General features: G+C 49.5%; 1 protein-coding gene across 9 annotated transcripts in view; it reads right to left on the reverse strand.

Annotated features, from left to right (window-relative positions):
• ANKS1A (ankyrin repeat and sterile alpha motif domain containing 1A) overlaps positions 1-16737 on the reverse strand; it is a 112006-nt gene that overhangs the window by 10758 nt on the left and 84511 nt on the right. For all 9 annotated transcript variants that reach the window (XM_052814299.1, XM_052814302.1, XM_052814298.1 and 6 more), the window contains 3 exons: positions 3264-3362; positions 2724-2876; positions 2447-2554 (listed from right to left, as the gene is read on the reverse strand). In XM_052814299.1, the coding sequence (XP_052670259.1) occupies positions 2447-2554; positions 2724-2876; positions 3264-3362 (360 nt within the window). The remainder of the gene's footprint in view (positions 1-2446; positions 2555-2723; positions 2877-3263; positions 3363-16737) is intronic.

The raw sequence follows: 16737 nt of genomic DNA on the forward strand, positions 1-16737 counted from the left end.
TAAGCAAAGCACTCAAAGCCGCTGATGATCAGCCACCCCAGGAGAAAAGCCCTGGGAGCCCAGCGAGAGATCAGCCCAGATGCCTGACAGCCTGGCTCTTACTGCAGGCAAGATTCACTGCCTGTACGTGCCAAGCGGCCCAGCAGACAATGCAGGAAGCTCACAGCTGCAACACGCATTAGTCCTATTCAACGGACTTGCTTAATTTGCCATTGACGTCCTTCCGCTCCCCACGCCGGAGCCAGGCGCTGGATCGCACCAGCTGTGGCACCAGGAAATGCTGCAAATGGCCCATTCTCTTACACAGCCTCCCCGTCCAGCATATCAATCAGTTGATGCCGCACCAAAGGACTCCTCTCCCCCCGCCAACAATCCCGCCTTTAGTCTCATCGATCTCAAGAGGACATTTCAGAGAAGTGCAGATCCTCAGCTGGCTGCTGCCCGTCCGGGTTTTTGTTGTCTGAAAAGGGGGTGGTTGAGCAGCAGGGCAAAGGTGTGGGGTTTGTACGTGGCCCCCTCCCGGCTCCCGAGCACACTCTTCAGGTACAGTACCAGTGTGAACCTTCTCTTTTTGCACCCGAACCACAGTTCCTAACGAATCCAGTGTGAGCAAAGCAGGGCACAGCAGCCCAACTCGCTTCAGATAAGACTGTTTTGGTTGAAAAGCCTTGGGAATCCAAGGCAACAGGGAAGAGCTCTGCAGCAGGGCAAGGACCAGATGTTTGGGATGGGGAAACTCCAATCACTCCCAATTCCTGCTCCAGGAAGCTGATCTGCAAACACTGGGAAGAAGCAGCATGAGACACTTGCCCTCCGTGGCATGCCGCCCCGCTCCCGAGCTCACAGGTTAGCTCCAAGTTCAACAGGTTTTGCCAAACTCAGCTCTCAAATGTCAGTTTTCAGGAAGAACGGTGAACGTGACAGCTCCCCTCCCAGCCAACCCCGATAACGAAGGGCCTGACATCCAAAGGCTCCCACTCCCACAGCAAAAAATCAACCTCCGCAAATCATGTTGAGTGCTATTTGGCAGCGAGAGCAAGAGCTCTAGAGAAGCCCAGCCGGCCTAGGGAGACAGATTTGACTCCCAGCCGGCACAATCAAAATACCAGGTCCCAGCTGCATCCCATCTCACCAGCTGAGCCATGTCGCACTCCTGCCTGCGGGAAGTCGGCCTTAAATCTGGCCAGGAAACAAGGGGAAGGAAGTCAGCTCAGTATTCCCCTTCGTGCAGAGCACAGAGGCAGGAGTAGTGCCCTGCTACCCGTTCAGTGCAGGCACCCACCTTGCATGGAGGCACCTGATCCGAAAGAGCTGCCTGACATTTCCCATGGGGCAGCCATCCAGAATTTGACCTGCAAGGGCTGAATGTTATCTTCTCACGCTTATTTCAATAGCAGGGTCATGCCTGTGCGAGTATTTGCTCTTTGGGTCACTGGAACTGATAAGGTGAAAAGCTGAACGGATACAACTGGCCACGTTAAGATTTCTCCCAGCACTGACTTGTTCGCACACTTCAGCTTCATTTTGCACATGGAAGAGGGAGTTTGACCCGCAAAGAAGAAAGCTAAGAGTTGGTAAACTTGTCCAACACTTCAGCTAGAGCGTGTCTGTCCAAACAAATGTTGACGTTTGCTGGTGTGGGGCCCAGCCATAGCAGAATTTGTACAGCACAACATCAAATGTGTAATTTGTTTTTACTCTGCCCAAGTGCTCCAGGTGCTCCGGCCAAGTCAGAGCCAGCCTGGCTGTTACATTTCCCAAGTTCTGCTTGACCATGCTCAGAGTGGGAGTATTGGGCTCTGCACCATCTCTGGCAGCAGCCAAGGTGCATCCATGGGAACTGTTTAACACAAAACACTCCCTCCTCCGCACAGCCAGATGTGCAGTTGCCTCAATGCTTCAAGAACTTTCTTCTCAAACCACCAAGTATCTGAGAACCAGGAGTAACCCAAGCTTCCAGGTCAAATCGATTTGTTTTAATAAGAAACAAGCCATTTAGGTTTTACCCTCTCCTTTTAAAGAGCAATGAAATTTTCAAAGATCACTCTCTGTGCTTATTACTCTCAATACTTACCTTCAAAGGAGTTTTAACTTAAATATTGACATTGTAAGGGTTTTTTTTTCCCCTTTTTTATTGATTTTGCTAGGCAGAACATCCCCTGCATGAAAGCAGCAAAGTAAGGCTGAACGTGCCTCCTTCTCTGAGCCTGGATGCCCATCCAGGACCTGAGCTCTCAGTAAACATCCCCTACAGATCTGAGTCCCCCAGAGGTGATAGCTGCTAATCAGAAAGGGGACAATTATTCCTGACAGACCCAGGTTTAGCTCTTTGAAAGAAAGGGAGGAAAGTGAAGGAGAGTCAGGGCAGAAGAAAGCACCCTGGCCACTGCCGAGCACGCTCCACACAGACATATCAGCCAGGCAGGGAACACAAACAGTGACTCACTCTCAGCTGCGAGAAGCGCGGCGGCTTTGCCGGTGGCTCCTCGTACGGTCTGTCTGCCAGGGAGGCGATGATCCTCTTCCGATGGCCAAGCAGATTCACTTTCAACACCTGCAGGAGAGATCACGGTCACTGTAGGCTTTCCTGCCCTCAGCATGAAGCAAAGATTCCCCTCTTTGAGCAGCAGTGTTCCCATTTAATATGACTCCCTGCAAGTCACAGCCCCAGAGGGAACGTGGGCAGGACGTCACTGCTGTGGCAAGAGAAAGGCAATACTCACATTTACTATTTCAAGCTCCCAAAGGTTTTTCACAGTGTCAATAGAGCTGTAGCCACTCGAGAGGAAGGACTGAATGTAATCCTGCAGCCCCAAAGAGTCGAGCCATGCGGGAACCGAAGGCTGGCTGTTCCCATCACAGCCCAGGGGTTTCAACTGTAAAAGCACAAGAAAGGGGTTAAAAGCCCCAGGGGGCTGGGATCCCAAGGCATACAGCATCAGTTAAAATCAGTTTGAAGGCCAGTATCGTGTCCACTAGCAGCTTTAAGGTAAAAAAAAATCACTGTATAAACAGGGAATGCACTGGCAGGAGGGACAGCCACCCTCTCCCCAGCACAGTGTCATCCCATCCACATAGCCTGGTGGACCAATATATTCCTCCTCCCTGCTATTCCCAAAACCCTTCCCTCAGCCCCTGTGATCCCTCTGTGGGTCACAAGGATGTGGCTGGAGTCACAGGGACTGGCTTTTGTCTTCTCTGCTTTCACAGCTGAGCTGGTCAACGCCCTGTCCCTACTTCACGTGAGGGGTGTTGGTGCTGACCTTCGGGAGGGAGCGAGCAGCCTGGAGGAGCTTCCGACGGTGCTGCGGGTCGCTGATCCCGATGTCCCGAAGGTCCTGGTCTTCCATGACATTACAGCCCTGTGGGGACAGGAAGGAGCGACATGGGAGCAGAGGGCAACAGAAGCCACATCAGGTGCAGGAGCAGAGATCATGCACGTTACAGCACCCTCCTGACCTCACCTCCCAGCACGGCCCCACAGCAGGAGGAGGAGGAGGAGGAGGAGGAAGGCTCCCAAGGATGACAGCTTTGCCCCACGTACCAACCCCGGACACCGAGAGGGCTGACACGAAAGGGGCTGTGGCACACATCGCATCGGTGGGGCAGAGCACTGCCATCCCCTCCCTCCCACAGCCCGCTCTGCAGCATCCTCTTCCAGCCGTTAGATTTCAGGCCATCGCTTACAGCAACCTTCCTGCTTGATGCACAGATGCTCTAAGCACTGCGTAACAACGCCCAAGTAAAGCTCAGCCCCCCTCCATGCGTGGTGCCTGAGAAGGGGCACTCGGCTCTGCTCAGCCTCCCTCCACAGCCACAGAGAAATCTGAATTTCTTTCCAGAAGAGCAGGCAACCTGGCGAAGGTCACATTTATCCTCCATCCCCGGGGCAAGGAGGCAGCCCACCCCACTCTGGCAGAGGTGCTCTGATCGCCGCACACCGCTCTGTTAAAGCCCATTTTCTGCCCACCCTTCCCCCTGCAGAGCACGAGTGGACGCATGCAGAGCACACTGACTTTACCCCCCTCTTAAGAGCCTCCATCACAACCTGCTTCCCTGCCCCTCGTACCTGGGGAGAGCTCAGCGGGAAGCCCAGGCACATATCCCCATGGCTGGAAGAGCCACGCTGCTGTTTGACCGAGGGCTTCGGCTCGAGCCCGGACCCCCCCCTCCCTGGACCTGCCTCCCTCTGCTCTCAGGAGAGTCACAGCTGAAGGTCTGAGCTGACAGCGCTTCGCTGTTCCACATTTTGGTTTTATAAGAGAAACCTAATTAAAATTGGCTGTTGGGCAATATGCTGCTGCAGGGGCATGCAGGCTGCGGGAACAGCGGGCTGAACGGCCAGGACTTCAGGAGGGAAAGACAAGGGGCAGACGGCCAAGTATCCTCTTCAAAGGGCAGCAAATATTTTATATTCCTTCCCACTCCACACTTTCTGCAGTATTTCAGCACTTATGTTTTGTTAAGTACTACCTGCTTTAAATACAACAGCCAAATGTGAAAGCGGTGAGCTGCTCTCTGAGCAGCCAACCCACCTGAGCGTGACCCCGCGGGGACGATGCTGCCTCCTGCAAGGGCAGGAGAGGAGGAACAGCCCTTTCCACTGCCCCTTCCACTCTCACGTGCTCCCGGACAAGCACACGGGCCTATTTGCCGCCAGGGCAGCCCACGGGGAGAGCTTCCCTTTGGCGATAGCTTTATGAGAGTCACCGGGTGCATTTCATGGAGCCAGATGCCAGTCCTGCAGCCAAACACTGGCCGGCTCACTCCCGGCAATGCCAGCATCCGCGTTGCTCCCGACTTGCTTGGTTTGTGCGTGGCCTACGACAGCACCAAGCCCAGGCAGCATCGCTCCCACCACTTCCATGGCCTGGTGTGATAACTGCTGGGTAGGATGCCACACGGCTCTCCGCCCCCGAGAGCTGCTCTTCCCCTCGCTGCAGAGATAAGTGTTCAGAGAAACAGAGAATTAACGCTACAGATAAGAGATGCCCAAGTCGCTGGGAGAGCTGCCCTCAGAGGCCAGACTGCAGAGAAACAATTATTTAGCAAATGACAGGGGCAAGTTAAAGCAGCATGTGGCAGGGACGCAGGGCACTGTAGACACTCTGTGACCATCAGCACCCACAGCACCGAGGCTCCTCTGCCTCCATCCTCCCTTGGCAGGCAGGAATGCCCGACGCCCTCAATTCCTGGCAGGCCATGGGGGGACCAAGACTGCAGATCTGGAGCAGACAGCTGCAGTACGAAAGCATTTGTCGAAGAGTTGTTTAAAAAAGCAGAAAGAGTCAGGACTAAAGACCGTGCAGCCTATTAGGGTGGTTTGCTCCCTGTTTTCCAAAAGGTCAGTTTATAGCAGCAGGTTACAGCGCCGGTCTGCAGTGTCACTGCCCACTGCCAGCTGGAAAGAGCGACTGCCACTGCTTGAGACGGCACCGTGGGTGGGCGGCAGCTCTGCAGGGGCAGGGGTCCACACTGATACCTGCCTTGCCTTTCTTGGATTGCACCCCACATCCTGCTAGCAAGGCCATGTGAAACCCCTGGGTCTCACCTGAGTGGTAATGCTACACGCAAAGCTCTGTGCAAGGATGTAACTATGTCATATAAACTGTTCTGTGCACCCCTCAATTGCACAATTAAAAAAAAAAAAAAAAAAAGGCTTTTTGTCAGTTAAAGGCTCCAAGGGTGCCCATTTGGTGCAAAAGCAGCAGCAGGCTCCATTGCATTGAGAGCAAACGCCCTACGTGAGTGAAGTGGAGAGGCTGCCACTGACAGAGGCAGTGATCATTCTGGCTTGTTAGCAGCAGCATCCCACAAAAAAAAATGAAAACATCCCTCCCCTTTCTTGCTCACAAATTTTAAGCCAAAGAGCCACATTTAACATGCATTCCTGTAACAGCGGGAGATTGTGTGCTCAGCTCAGGGGAAGAGGGAAAGGATTAAAGGTAGCTTAACTCCCCTGACATGCACCTTACCTGGCACAAGTACTTTTGCATGCGACAGTTCTGCTACAGGGGCTGCCAGAAGGTCCTTGGGAGGCCGCATATGTGCGAGGAATTCATCTCCTAGAGGGAGATGTCTTTTAAAGGGCTTTTTTAAATGGACAGAAGATGGCTAGAGCAAGTGATGGGATTTCTCCTATAAGCCTGAAGAGCAAAGCATTACTGCTCTGCTTGGGAGAAGCAAAAGGAAGCACAGGAAGGGACTGACTCACCAAAGTCCCTGCAGCAGGTTAACGTCACACCTCAGGTCCCCAAAACCTGCAGTTCCCAACACCTCAGCCTGCTCTGCTCCCCCAACCTGCCCATCTTGGTGCTCTGCTGCTTAATTCCTCTGTAAAGAGCTGGGTGCCAGAGCTGCAGCAGGCACGGGGGCTCGAGGAGGATGCTAGCAAGGGCACGGCTCACAGCAAACCCTTCACGCACCAACCAGGACAGCAAGAATCGTTTGCAGCCAAATGAGCTGTGACAACGGCAATGTGTAATTTTCACGTATGAAAATTAAACAAGCTTGCTGATCCTATTTACATTTTTACTCATGCTTATTTTCCAATGTTGAGCCTTTTTTGTGCTAATACACTTTAGCACAGCAATGCCTGGCTAGCACAGCCATGCTCCCAAACTAGCAGCACAGGGCTGTCAGCTCACGCTCTCCCAGGATGCCTGTTCTACGCTGACATGGCCAGTGCCAGGCCCAAAGAAAGGCAATAGGTGTTCTCCCACTTTTGGCATCTCAAATTCAAGGAAAATTGCTTGCTGTGTAGCAAGGATACAAGCTAGTTAAATACTGTAAAGCCTGCAGCTTTCGCGAACACTCCTTATTTTTATGTGTCACATTAAATTCCCTCAGTGTCAGCCCATATTCTCAGGGTACTTAACAAGGATAGACAAAGCATAGCAGCTCCAAATAAATCATTACAGTCTATTGTGCATGAGCCTCCGCTTAGAGAAATGTCCTTTAAACCCATCCAGATTTCATCTCCTATGAAAAAAAATAATCTGCCACTAAAATAGATAATTAAATGCAAACACACTGGAGATCTTTTAACCTTTGCCAGTGGAACAGATGAGCTGTTTAAACCAGACTTTAAACCTGTTTGCATTTAACATGCCGTTCAGACAAAAGCCAAGGGGCAGAAATGGTCCGCCTGGGCCACCGCCGCCACCTGCCTCCGAGCCACGCTCCTCCGGCGCATCAATTGCCAAAGGTTTGGTTAGTGCCCTGCTCTCTGCTCGGGCTCCTGTGCTTGCAAAACCACCTCTCTGCTCAATCAGCAACTGATGACTTAGCATAAAAAGCCCCCTAAGCAAGGAGGGTTCCCAGCCACGGAGACCCAGCTGGGGTCTGCTGCGGCTTTCGTCCTTCCCTGCCTCTCCTGGCACATCTCACTCGCTTCTCACCGCCAGCCCCATCCTTCCTGACCTCCGCACCACTGGCTCATGCTGGGCTGCTGAAGGGTCTTAGGTCTGTCCCCGAACCAGGCGAGAGCCATGTCTTTGCTGTACTGAGGAGGGGACCGCAGATGTCCACACCCGGCAGCTCACGGAGGAAAAGGGAACAAGGCATTCATCACCGAGAGGAAACAAAGCCTCTTCGTTACAAAGGGCTGCTCAAAAGGCAGATTGCCTTGATGCAGGACTGCAAAATTTCAGAAAAAATGCTGTGAGGATTTGTGAGGGTTTTTTGGGGGAGTTTGGTTTTGATTTTTAAACAAGATCCCAATAGAGGTTTTTGTTTGCTCATTTTTGTTTTTTTTTCCTTGGGTTTTTTTGTTGCTTTTTTCTAAATAAAGATCCCCTTTGGTGCTGACACAGGTCAGCAACCAGGTCAAAAGATGCCATCTCCCAAGTGCCCTGCTGGAGGCTGCAGAGCAGTCCTGGCAGCCTGACCCCAGGCTCGTGGTCAGCCCCTCTCCGGGTCCTCTGAGGACGGATTTCAGCAGATGTCCAAGGCAGAGCAGAGGAAAGCTCCCAGGGACTCGCTCTGCTCTTAGCCCAGTCCTCTAGGATCCTCCAGCAGCAGCCTCAGAAATGCCAATTAGAATCAAATATACTTCCAAAGACGTATTTCAGACTGTATTCGTTGTGACAAGTGCTTTTTACCTTGTGCACTTCTCCCAGCTGTGGGGCTGTGGAGCGAGCGCAGCTCAGGGCTGCACCCGGGCCAGAGCTCTCGCTTTCATCCGTGCCAGGGGAGCAGGGGACATCCGAAAGCCCCGTTCATCCCAACACCTCACCGTTTTCTCCTCGCTTCCATCGGGAACTAGCTCTCACCATTTCCTGCACTGCAGGTGGTTTGTTCCTAGTACACACATCCTTGCGTTAATCCAGATCCTAGTACAGCACCGTGCGCACACGTTAGTCTTGGCAGAAAAAAATAAAATCTTTGGTGATTTTTTTATTCCCAGAAGAGCTGGAATGATCCCTTAAAAAAATCCACCAGGAAACAGAGGCTGAAATTTTCTTTGCAAGGGACTGAGGAGCACAATCTCCCCCCTAAGCTTCAGCTGCACACACGTGTGTTTGGTCAAGGAAGGAGTATTTCTCCAGGGCAAGTGCATATACATCGGGGTGAAATGCATCACCCAGATGAGTCCTCTCCTCCGCTCCCACTGGCAATCCAAAGAGCCTGAACGATCAGCCCGGCTGCAGACATCTGAAATTGGGCAAGGTGAATCCCACTCCCTGGGTCCAAACTGGCAGAGACTGGCTGCCAGACAGTCCGGAGGGGCTTTCATCCCCCAACCTGGCCTTCAGCTTCCTCAGAGCTGAACAGAGCTCCCTCCATGGAAAGGCACAAATACGCACGACCAAGAGGGGCACCTCTGAACCCCGTTTCTGCCCTCCGCATTGCCCCAAAGGAGGGCATAGATCTGCCAGTGACCCGCATCCTTGTCTGGGCTGCCCCAGGGAGCCCCAAAAGATGCTGGTGCAGCCGACCCGCCTGCAGAAACACAAGCTTTTAGAGAAAGGGTCTGCTTTAGTCATGCTTCACATCTTGCACTGTAATTAAACAGCCTGCAAGGCTCCAGATTTCTCATTAAAAGGAAAAAAAAAAGCACAGTCAGAGGTTACACTGTAGGAAGGTAGCGTCCCCTCCTGCTAGTTAGGTGACCCCGAAGGCAAGCGTGCCAAAATCAGAGCTGCTGAAATCTGCCAGCAATCCTCCTCCAGCAGGGCACTCTGCAGGCACTTAACTACCCAATTTTCAGATGCTGCTTCTTGCACAGAGCCTGGCTTTGGTCCATTCTCTCTTTCCAGCTAAGGAAAGGCCCTGAGGCAAAGAAAGTTTCATATAGGACGCGCAGTCTTATCCAGCCAGCAACGCAGTTTAATGAATCCCGACTGTCTCACTAAGCTCATACTAACACAAGTGCTGCCTCTGTTACTAAACCCTGTATTAGACAGGCGACGGACTGCAGGGAAGACTGGGACCAGAATGTGTTTGCTATTAAAAGCAACAGATGCAAAACCCAAACACAGCTTTTCCAGACTACAAAGGCTTCTGCAAACATCTATAGCAGAGTGCCTTCAGCTGCATGAGCCAAAGCATCCATTTTTTTCTTACATAAATGCATACAAAGCTCTTTCTTTTTCTTCTCAGTACATTCAAGACAATTGCATCTTGTCAAGGATTTTGCTGCCACTGCTATTGCTTTACTTTTGGCAACCAAAAGCCTGGATGGCGGAGATGGAGATGCATGCAGCTCACCACAGACCCAGCCTAAACAGAGATAATACGCAGCAAGTCCTGAAAACAGAGGTTGCACCTTCCTTAGCCTCAACACCACTTCAATTTCTCCTTTGCAGGTGAAAAAGAAGGATCCAGAAACCTCATTTTGGTCATCTTGGTACCGGCCAGCTGCAGCTTTCAGGAACTTAATGCAAGCAGGGGCAGTTCAGGGTTTGCAGTCCAGAAGATAGTGGCTCAATTACATGCCCAGCAAGGCGATTTGGCGAGCCCTGCGTGGCTCTGCCTGAGCTCCTGGGTGCTCCTGCTGCCAGACTTGTAAAACACCACTGGGCTTCACAGCCCCGCAGCCTCAGCCAGCATCCCAAGGATAAGGGAAGGCAGCAAAATTCGGAAAGATGAGCTATAGTGAAGGTATATCTGGGAGCTGACAAAGCCACTGCAGCCAGCAATGAGCTCCCTGTCCCCAAATCTATTAGTTAATGACGAAGCGCCTTCTTTCCCTGCAGGGCTTGGAGGTTGCACATTTGGCCTCATCCAGCCCCTCCGAGCTGTGTGTTCAAACCCATCCGAGCAGGGCGCTGGGAGTCACCAGCCAAGCCCTGCTCCCACTGCAGAGCCTGGCCAGCCTTGACCCCCTTACTGCATAAGGGGCTGTATGAATCTGCACTTGGGAGTAAAAAGCCCCGCTAATATATCTCGTTCAACAGGACAAGCGCAGCTAATGTCTCGTTAATGGACTAATTTATAAGCTTGTCCTAGAAACAAGATTGCGTTCCGTCTGTATATCTGCATGATTTGTGCTTGGGGGCTTTTCACCTGAGACCCCTGGTGACAGCACAGAGTATCACCCCCTTTTACAGACAAAAAAAAAAGCTAAAACCTCCCAAAATAGAGCCTTGATTACAGGCAATGCTGAATACCTACAGCTCTGTCAGCCATCCCCGGCTGCTCAGCCCCTCCAACAAACCTGCGCTAGTGGCTTATTTATCTCAGAGCAGGCTGATGACCCCAAAGCCGGGACCTGCACACCCCAATTTCAAAGCTGGGGGAGCAGCACTAGGTCACACAAATATGTACTTGTAATTGGCCTCGTGATCCACAGGGTTTCGTGCCCTCCCTTAATGGTACCTGCAGTTTGAGATAGTTCAGTGGAAACTAGGGGAAAAGAAGTATTTGTTTAGCTAAGGGCACGACAACGAAGCCCTAGCTCTTCACAGAGCATTGACTGTGGAAAGGGCTCATATACAAAAACCTACAATAAATCCTAGATTAGCACACAGCCACTTCATTTTTGTTTAATTTTCTTCCCCATGCATACTGGCAGCATGACAATGGCAACGGAGGGAATCGGTCATGGTTGTCAAGTTCAGGCAATTTTATTGAGAGAAAAAAAAATTAACTGCTACTTTAATGGCTTTTTTAATGTTTATTGGGCCTGGAGCTACTAATGAATCAAATGTAAGTATCTTCTAAATTGCCAGTTCTGGTCCACCCACTTTGCTCCTCAAAATCCACTCCGAACTTGCTGCTCTCCGTGAAGTCTGTTTCCATCACCTGGGGAGCTTCAGCGCAGCTCTGCCAGGTTTCCCCCGTCAGAGCCATGGGTGAGCGCCTGAAACACGCTCTCAAACCCCCGATCATTGCATCTCTGCTCTCACCATTCCCTTCCAGAGAAAACCCAAAGAACCACACCATCGTGGACAAAGCACAGTCCTTGTGAACCACCCAAGTAGCATCTGAAACCCACTGGAGAGCTGTCAAAAAAATTTCGTTTCATTGTATGAATCGATTCCCACTCAGACGCTTGGCAGAAACCCTCACACAAGGGTCCAATTCCACTCTTACAGGGTGTTCATCCAGGGCATCAAAATCAGTCTGGGGACCAAGGAAGAAATGCATTTCCATGAGGCTGGCAGCAGTGATAAACAGCAGACAATATCATGTAACCTGGCTGATGTACTCCCTGCCTGTGTCATAAAAATAAATGAAAGCCATTTCAGTAATAAATCTGCCAGCCAGCGTGAACCAGGCCAAAGAGATCCCCAAATCTGATGAGCAATCGTTAAAGGGTAGATTGCCAGCACATCTAGGTACTAGCAGCATTTACTTCCACCCGCAGCAGCTCAACACACACCAGTTTACAAGCTCAGTCACCGAACGCTGCTGCAGGGCAGAGCTTTGCAGCACAGGCTTTGGGAAGACCAAGCCCAGAACCAACCACTCAAGAGCTTCTGCCTGGATGAACAGAGCTTGCTTCAGCTTGGAACCAAGCCTACCTGCCCAGGCACAATCTATACATGGAAGCTTACTTGGGTCTATACTAAAGTATTCTCCAACGGCTCCAATCATGCCAAGTTTTCTCTTCGTTTCACCAAGCATAGAAGCAGTAAAACCTTTTCTGTGGGATCTCTGATAGGTCACTGTTCTTCGTAGACCATTACTGGGTGCAAAACACTACTGGAATATGTCAGTTAAGTTTTCCCCAGATGACTACTAAAAAACAACAAGTTTTATATGAAAATAGAGAAAAGCTCTGGGGCACACACATTCTCAGAGCATGCTAAAAGCCTGGCGGCTGCCCAGGGGACCAACATCTGCGAGCCAAGCTGGGTAGTTACAAAGTGGATCATGCAAAGCAGAGCTACAATTCACTGAGGACACCAGGAGATGCCCCATGCTCCAGCAGGGCAGGTATCAGGTAAAAATGAAGATCATGCAGGTATCAGCCAGCACCCAAAACCTGGGGATTTGCAGGGTGAAGGAGACCCAGCTCTGTGCGCATCCCATCCCTTGGCAGCTGGGAGGGCCGTCCTCGGACCCAGCCTGGCAGACACTCACCGAGCTGCACTTCAGCTCTGCTCACACACCAAGCCAATGCCTCAGCTCTACGTTTTTATCAACCATTTGCTTGCACACAGACACACAGAGAAGAGAAAGGCTCTTTTATAACGAAGACCACTGCAGGCTAATCTAACATGGCACTGAATTACATTTAATCAAATTAATGTCAGTACTCTAAATTATTTGTGGACACCCCGTTCTTCCAATGCCATCATTTTTCTACCACTTCTCCCCAGTTATAAAAAAAAAAAATAAAAAAACCCAGAGGAGCCCACGGCACTACACAAGGAGAACAGATTTCCGTTTCTGACGCTGTCTTATTGAATCAGCATTAGCTGCTTTCCACACACTCCATGGGAATCCAGGCTTGAACAATAAAAAAAGCAATAAAAAATGGTTTATGTTCTGTTTTACCTGCTCATTTGTGAATCAAAATATCTTTGGACTGAATAAAAAGTTCAGCTACATAATAATGGTACAATTGCCAGAGCATATGAGGTTTGCCCTTCTCAGATGTCAGCCTGAAAAGTTGTCTGGGGTAGCAGCAAACATTCAGCCCTCCAAGGGAAGGGAAAAGCTTTTGCAAGCATCTCAGACACATTTATGGGATCTATGGGATCACAAAATACTGTAGTGAGGGTGCAGGTAATGGCATTTCCTTCCCTACTTCTGTGGGGGAATTCCACCATTAATTACTGCAATTCCTTCTTATTACACTGGCAACGTCCCTTCTTTCCCCAGAACAGCAGAGTCCGGCCTGGCCTTTCCCCCCAGGTCATTCCCATGTTTGCCGCAGGGCACTGGGATGCACTGTGCATCTCACAGTGCAAAACCAGTTTCCTGTGGACCTCCCGAAGGCGGCATCTGCTGCAGATGCACTGGTGATTGCAGGAGACATGATGGGACCAAGCTCTAGGAGCAGGAGAATCCCTCTCGGTCCATATTCTTGTGACATTTTCCTACTCTTACAGCTCCCCCAGCTCATTACCGGTCAAGGACAATTAAGTCGATTTATAGCACATTTTTCTGAATGGCACTGCTCACTCATTGCTACGGTTTTGTGATCTGACCTTTTCTTTTCCTCCTCTGGTGAAGGGCGAGGCAATAGGTCTCCTGAAACTCCATGCACACCCAAGGGCTGCATTCCTCCACGTGGGAGGTAGCAGGGCTGGCTTCTCTTGGGTGGTGGGGTATTCTTGGTTCATTAGTACTGTTAACATTTGGCATGCAATTCTGCTGAGGATTTTATTCTACTTGCAGAGCTGTATTTCTGCTAAGTCAAGGACAGCACAGCCAATGCCAGTAATACTCAGCTAGCAGCTTCAATTCGGTTATGTTTACCCATTGCACAAATAAACCTTTCCCCTCTAATGAAAGAATTCCAGTAGGCTGCAAAGCAGAGAAGGAGAATTTGAAGCACCATCTCCATTTTAGCTTTTTTTAATCCCCAGCTGGCTGAACAGACTGCTTTTCAAATTAAAGCCCCATATTAAAAGCAGAAGCTGAGTGTCATAGTCCAATTGCCCTGAGCAAGCAGTGCTGGCAGTGAAGGTCACTCAGTGGCAATGGAGAGGGTGAGCGAAAGAAGCTGCTCTCTTGGACTGCGGGGCTCATGCTGGAGGGTAACGGCAAGAAAAACAGGGAAAGTCGCTTTCCTAACATTGCCCATAAACACAACAAAGCAATGGGCAACTTAAAGGGAATATACGAATTTCTCCAGACACAGAAACGTAGCCCAATATGCAGATGTTAGTATTTGGAAAGAGAACTCAGTCTTTTAGAAAACTAAGCTACCTAAATCCATCTTTTATAGCCTATTTCTTCCCTCAACCAAGCCAAAAGATTAAACACAATCTGAAATGAACATAGACTTCAGTCCCTTCCTAGAAATGCATATACCAGCAAGTAAGCCTTAACGTCACGGCAAACTGATGTTTAAATAATCCTGCTGGCTTGTGTTAGCAATATCCACCCTTGACTAAAGTCAATACTTGATCAAGATCATTTACTCTGAACTAGTCATAAATGTTCTTGGTTTTGCATCTGACTGTGAAACCGGTCAGTGTCACCAAGATGCTCTTGTGTGCCATACCAAACGCTGCAGCATTTTGTTTTGTTCTGCAGATTTAAAAAGAATTTTACATCACGGAAACACTGATCAAGAAACTCTGCTTTCAGTGCTGGAAGAAAGCAACACACCAGTGAGGCCAGTGCTGCAAACTCAGCCTGTCTGCAGCGTCCCATCCCAGCTCCAGTCCCTAAAATACCTAGTAGCTGTGTCCAGGCAGGATGACAGTCATTGCATTTATGCATTAACACCTGTGATTCCCTTCTTACCATGGTTGTGTTGACTTGTTCTTCCCTGATAACCAATTCACAAGCCCTCAAAAATCTCTGCAAGTTCCAAAAGTGAGAATATTCCCAACAAGCCCTGTCTGACACCACTCAGAACCAACTGGTACTACAAGTGATACTCTATTATCTGTCCTGAATTCCCCCAAAAGAGAAACAGCACTGGTAGAGACACGTACACACGAGGAGGGTCAGTCCTGACTGCGGTCATCACTCTCTTACCGAAGCAGACCTGAACTGCAACAGAAATTTTTAGTTTGCTGACAAATGAAGTGCTGATCTTGCAAGCTTGTAGGCAAGGGGTCCTGCTGAAGCACGAGGCCTCCAGCTATAAGTTACTAAAAACTTGTCCCAGATGCAGAGCTGGAATTCTCAAGAGCAGAGAAGCCTCTGCTCAACATTCACAGCCCACCCTAGCTATCTGCTAAAATACACTTCTAACTTCCCTTTTTATAGGAAAACCTGTAAAATGTTCATGGCTCACATTACGCTTTACATCTCCAACCCTGCCTCTTCAATGTAAACCTGTGAAAACTGCAGGTCTCCAAAGTCTCTTTCAGCTGTCAATGCTGCCTGTTAAAGCGTATGAGCAGACCCCGAGAGAGGGAGCAGGATTATTGCCTCCTTCCCACTCACCGGTTCTCCTCGGTGCTGCTGGAGATGCAGCTTCCACAGAGCTATCGTCGGCAAGACGACCGGTCGCATGTCCGGAGAGCACAGCTAATCACCTAATAATAAATCTCTGGATTTCTGAAAATAATGGAATTATTATTCTTGGAAACAATGCATGTTTCTGCCTTCCTAGATTAACATCTAATTAAGAAGCCCAATATTTTTACAGAGCACTTTTCAAAATCACTTTACCATACTGTGCATTCATGAATCATTTCCCTTATCTGGGGGGTAAGGGCTTTGGTAATGCAGGGTGCAAATTAACACAAGAGCCAACTGAAAATACACAAGAAATCAGGAATCCCTGAAACCAGAACTGGCTGAAGCATGGGCTACAAAGCACTAAAAAGCACCAGACAAGCTTCTGCACCCCCCAGTTTTTGTCTCTTACTAATTCTGTACTACCTAATGGGTAGACAGTACATTTGAAACATCTATTTTTCTTAAGAACAGCACCAAACGCTGCTGTGCCAGCAAACACCGGATTTCACCCAGTCCCCACTGCGGTTACAGGATATGCTCTTTGTTAGACCGTTTTCTTAATCCTGCTTTAAGTTACTATCTACTGCAGGCTGAGTATTCTTCATAAGCATATTAAAGAGCTCTTCTTCTAGGACGCTGCCCCTGTTTTACAGCTGTACTATCACTACACATCTAACAGTTTGCTCTTGCAATGGTTTTCTTGTCTACCCAACGTACAAGCTGCTTGTTCGCTCACAAATGGGCATCTGTGGACTCAGGCAGCAAAGGGAGCATCCTCGGCGTACTGAAAAAACCCCGCAGCACTATATGCAGGGAGTAATGCAATGCGAAATCTTACACGGAAAATGTTTCCGTATCAAAAGACTCCAACTTCTTAATTTTTGCAACTAAAACTTAATTGGCCTCATAGCCCATCTGGCAATTTGCAAACCATTACCCAGCATTCTTTGGACCTTGAAATATTTAACATAATGAGGCCCTAATAAGGACTAATCCTTTCACAGAAACTGTTTAGGAAAATAATGCCACTTAGTTTGAAATATTCTTCGTTAGCAATTGGAAGTGGCAGTTAATAAAGAAATTGTTATGTAAAAAAAGAAAAGGAATGGACAGCCTGCCGTGCCAGGAGCCAAGAAACCAGGCCCTTTCAGTACTCGCTGCACTAGCCAGCTTCAGTGTTTACAACAATTTTAATAA

The sequence above is a fragment of the Harpia harpyja genome, chromosome 19, assembly GCF_026419915.1.
Source record: "Harpia harpyja isolate bHarHar1 chromosome 19, bHarHar1 primary haplotype, whole genome shotgun sequence".
NCBI classification, from domain to species: Eukaryota; Metazoa; Chordata; class Aves; order Accipitriformes; family Accipitridae; genus Harpia; species Harpia harpyja.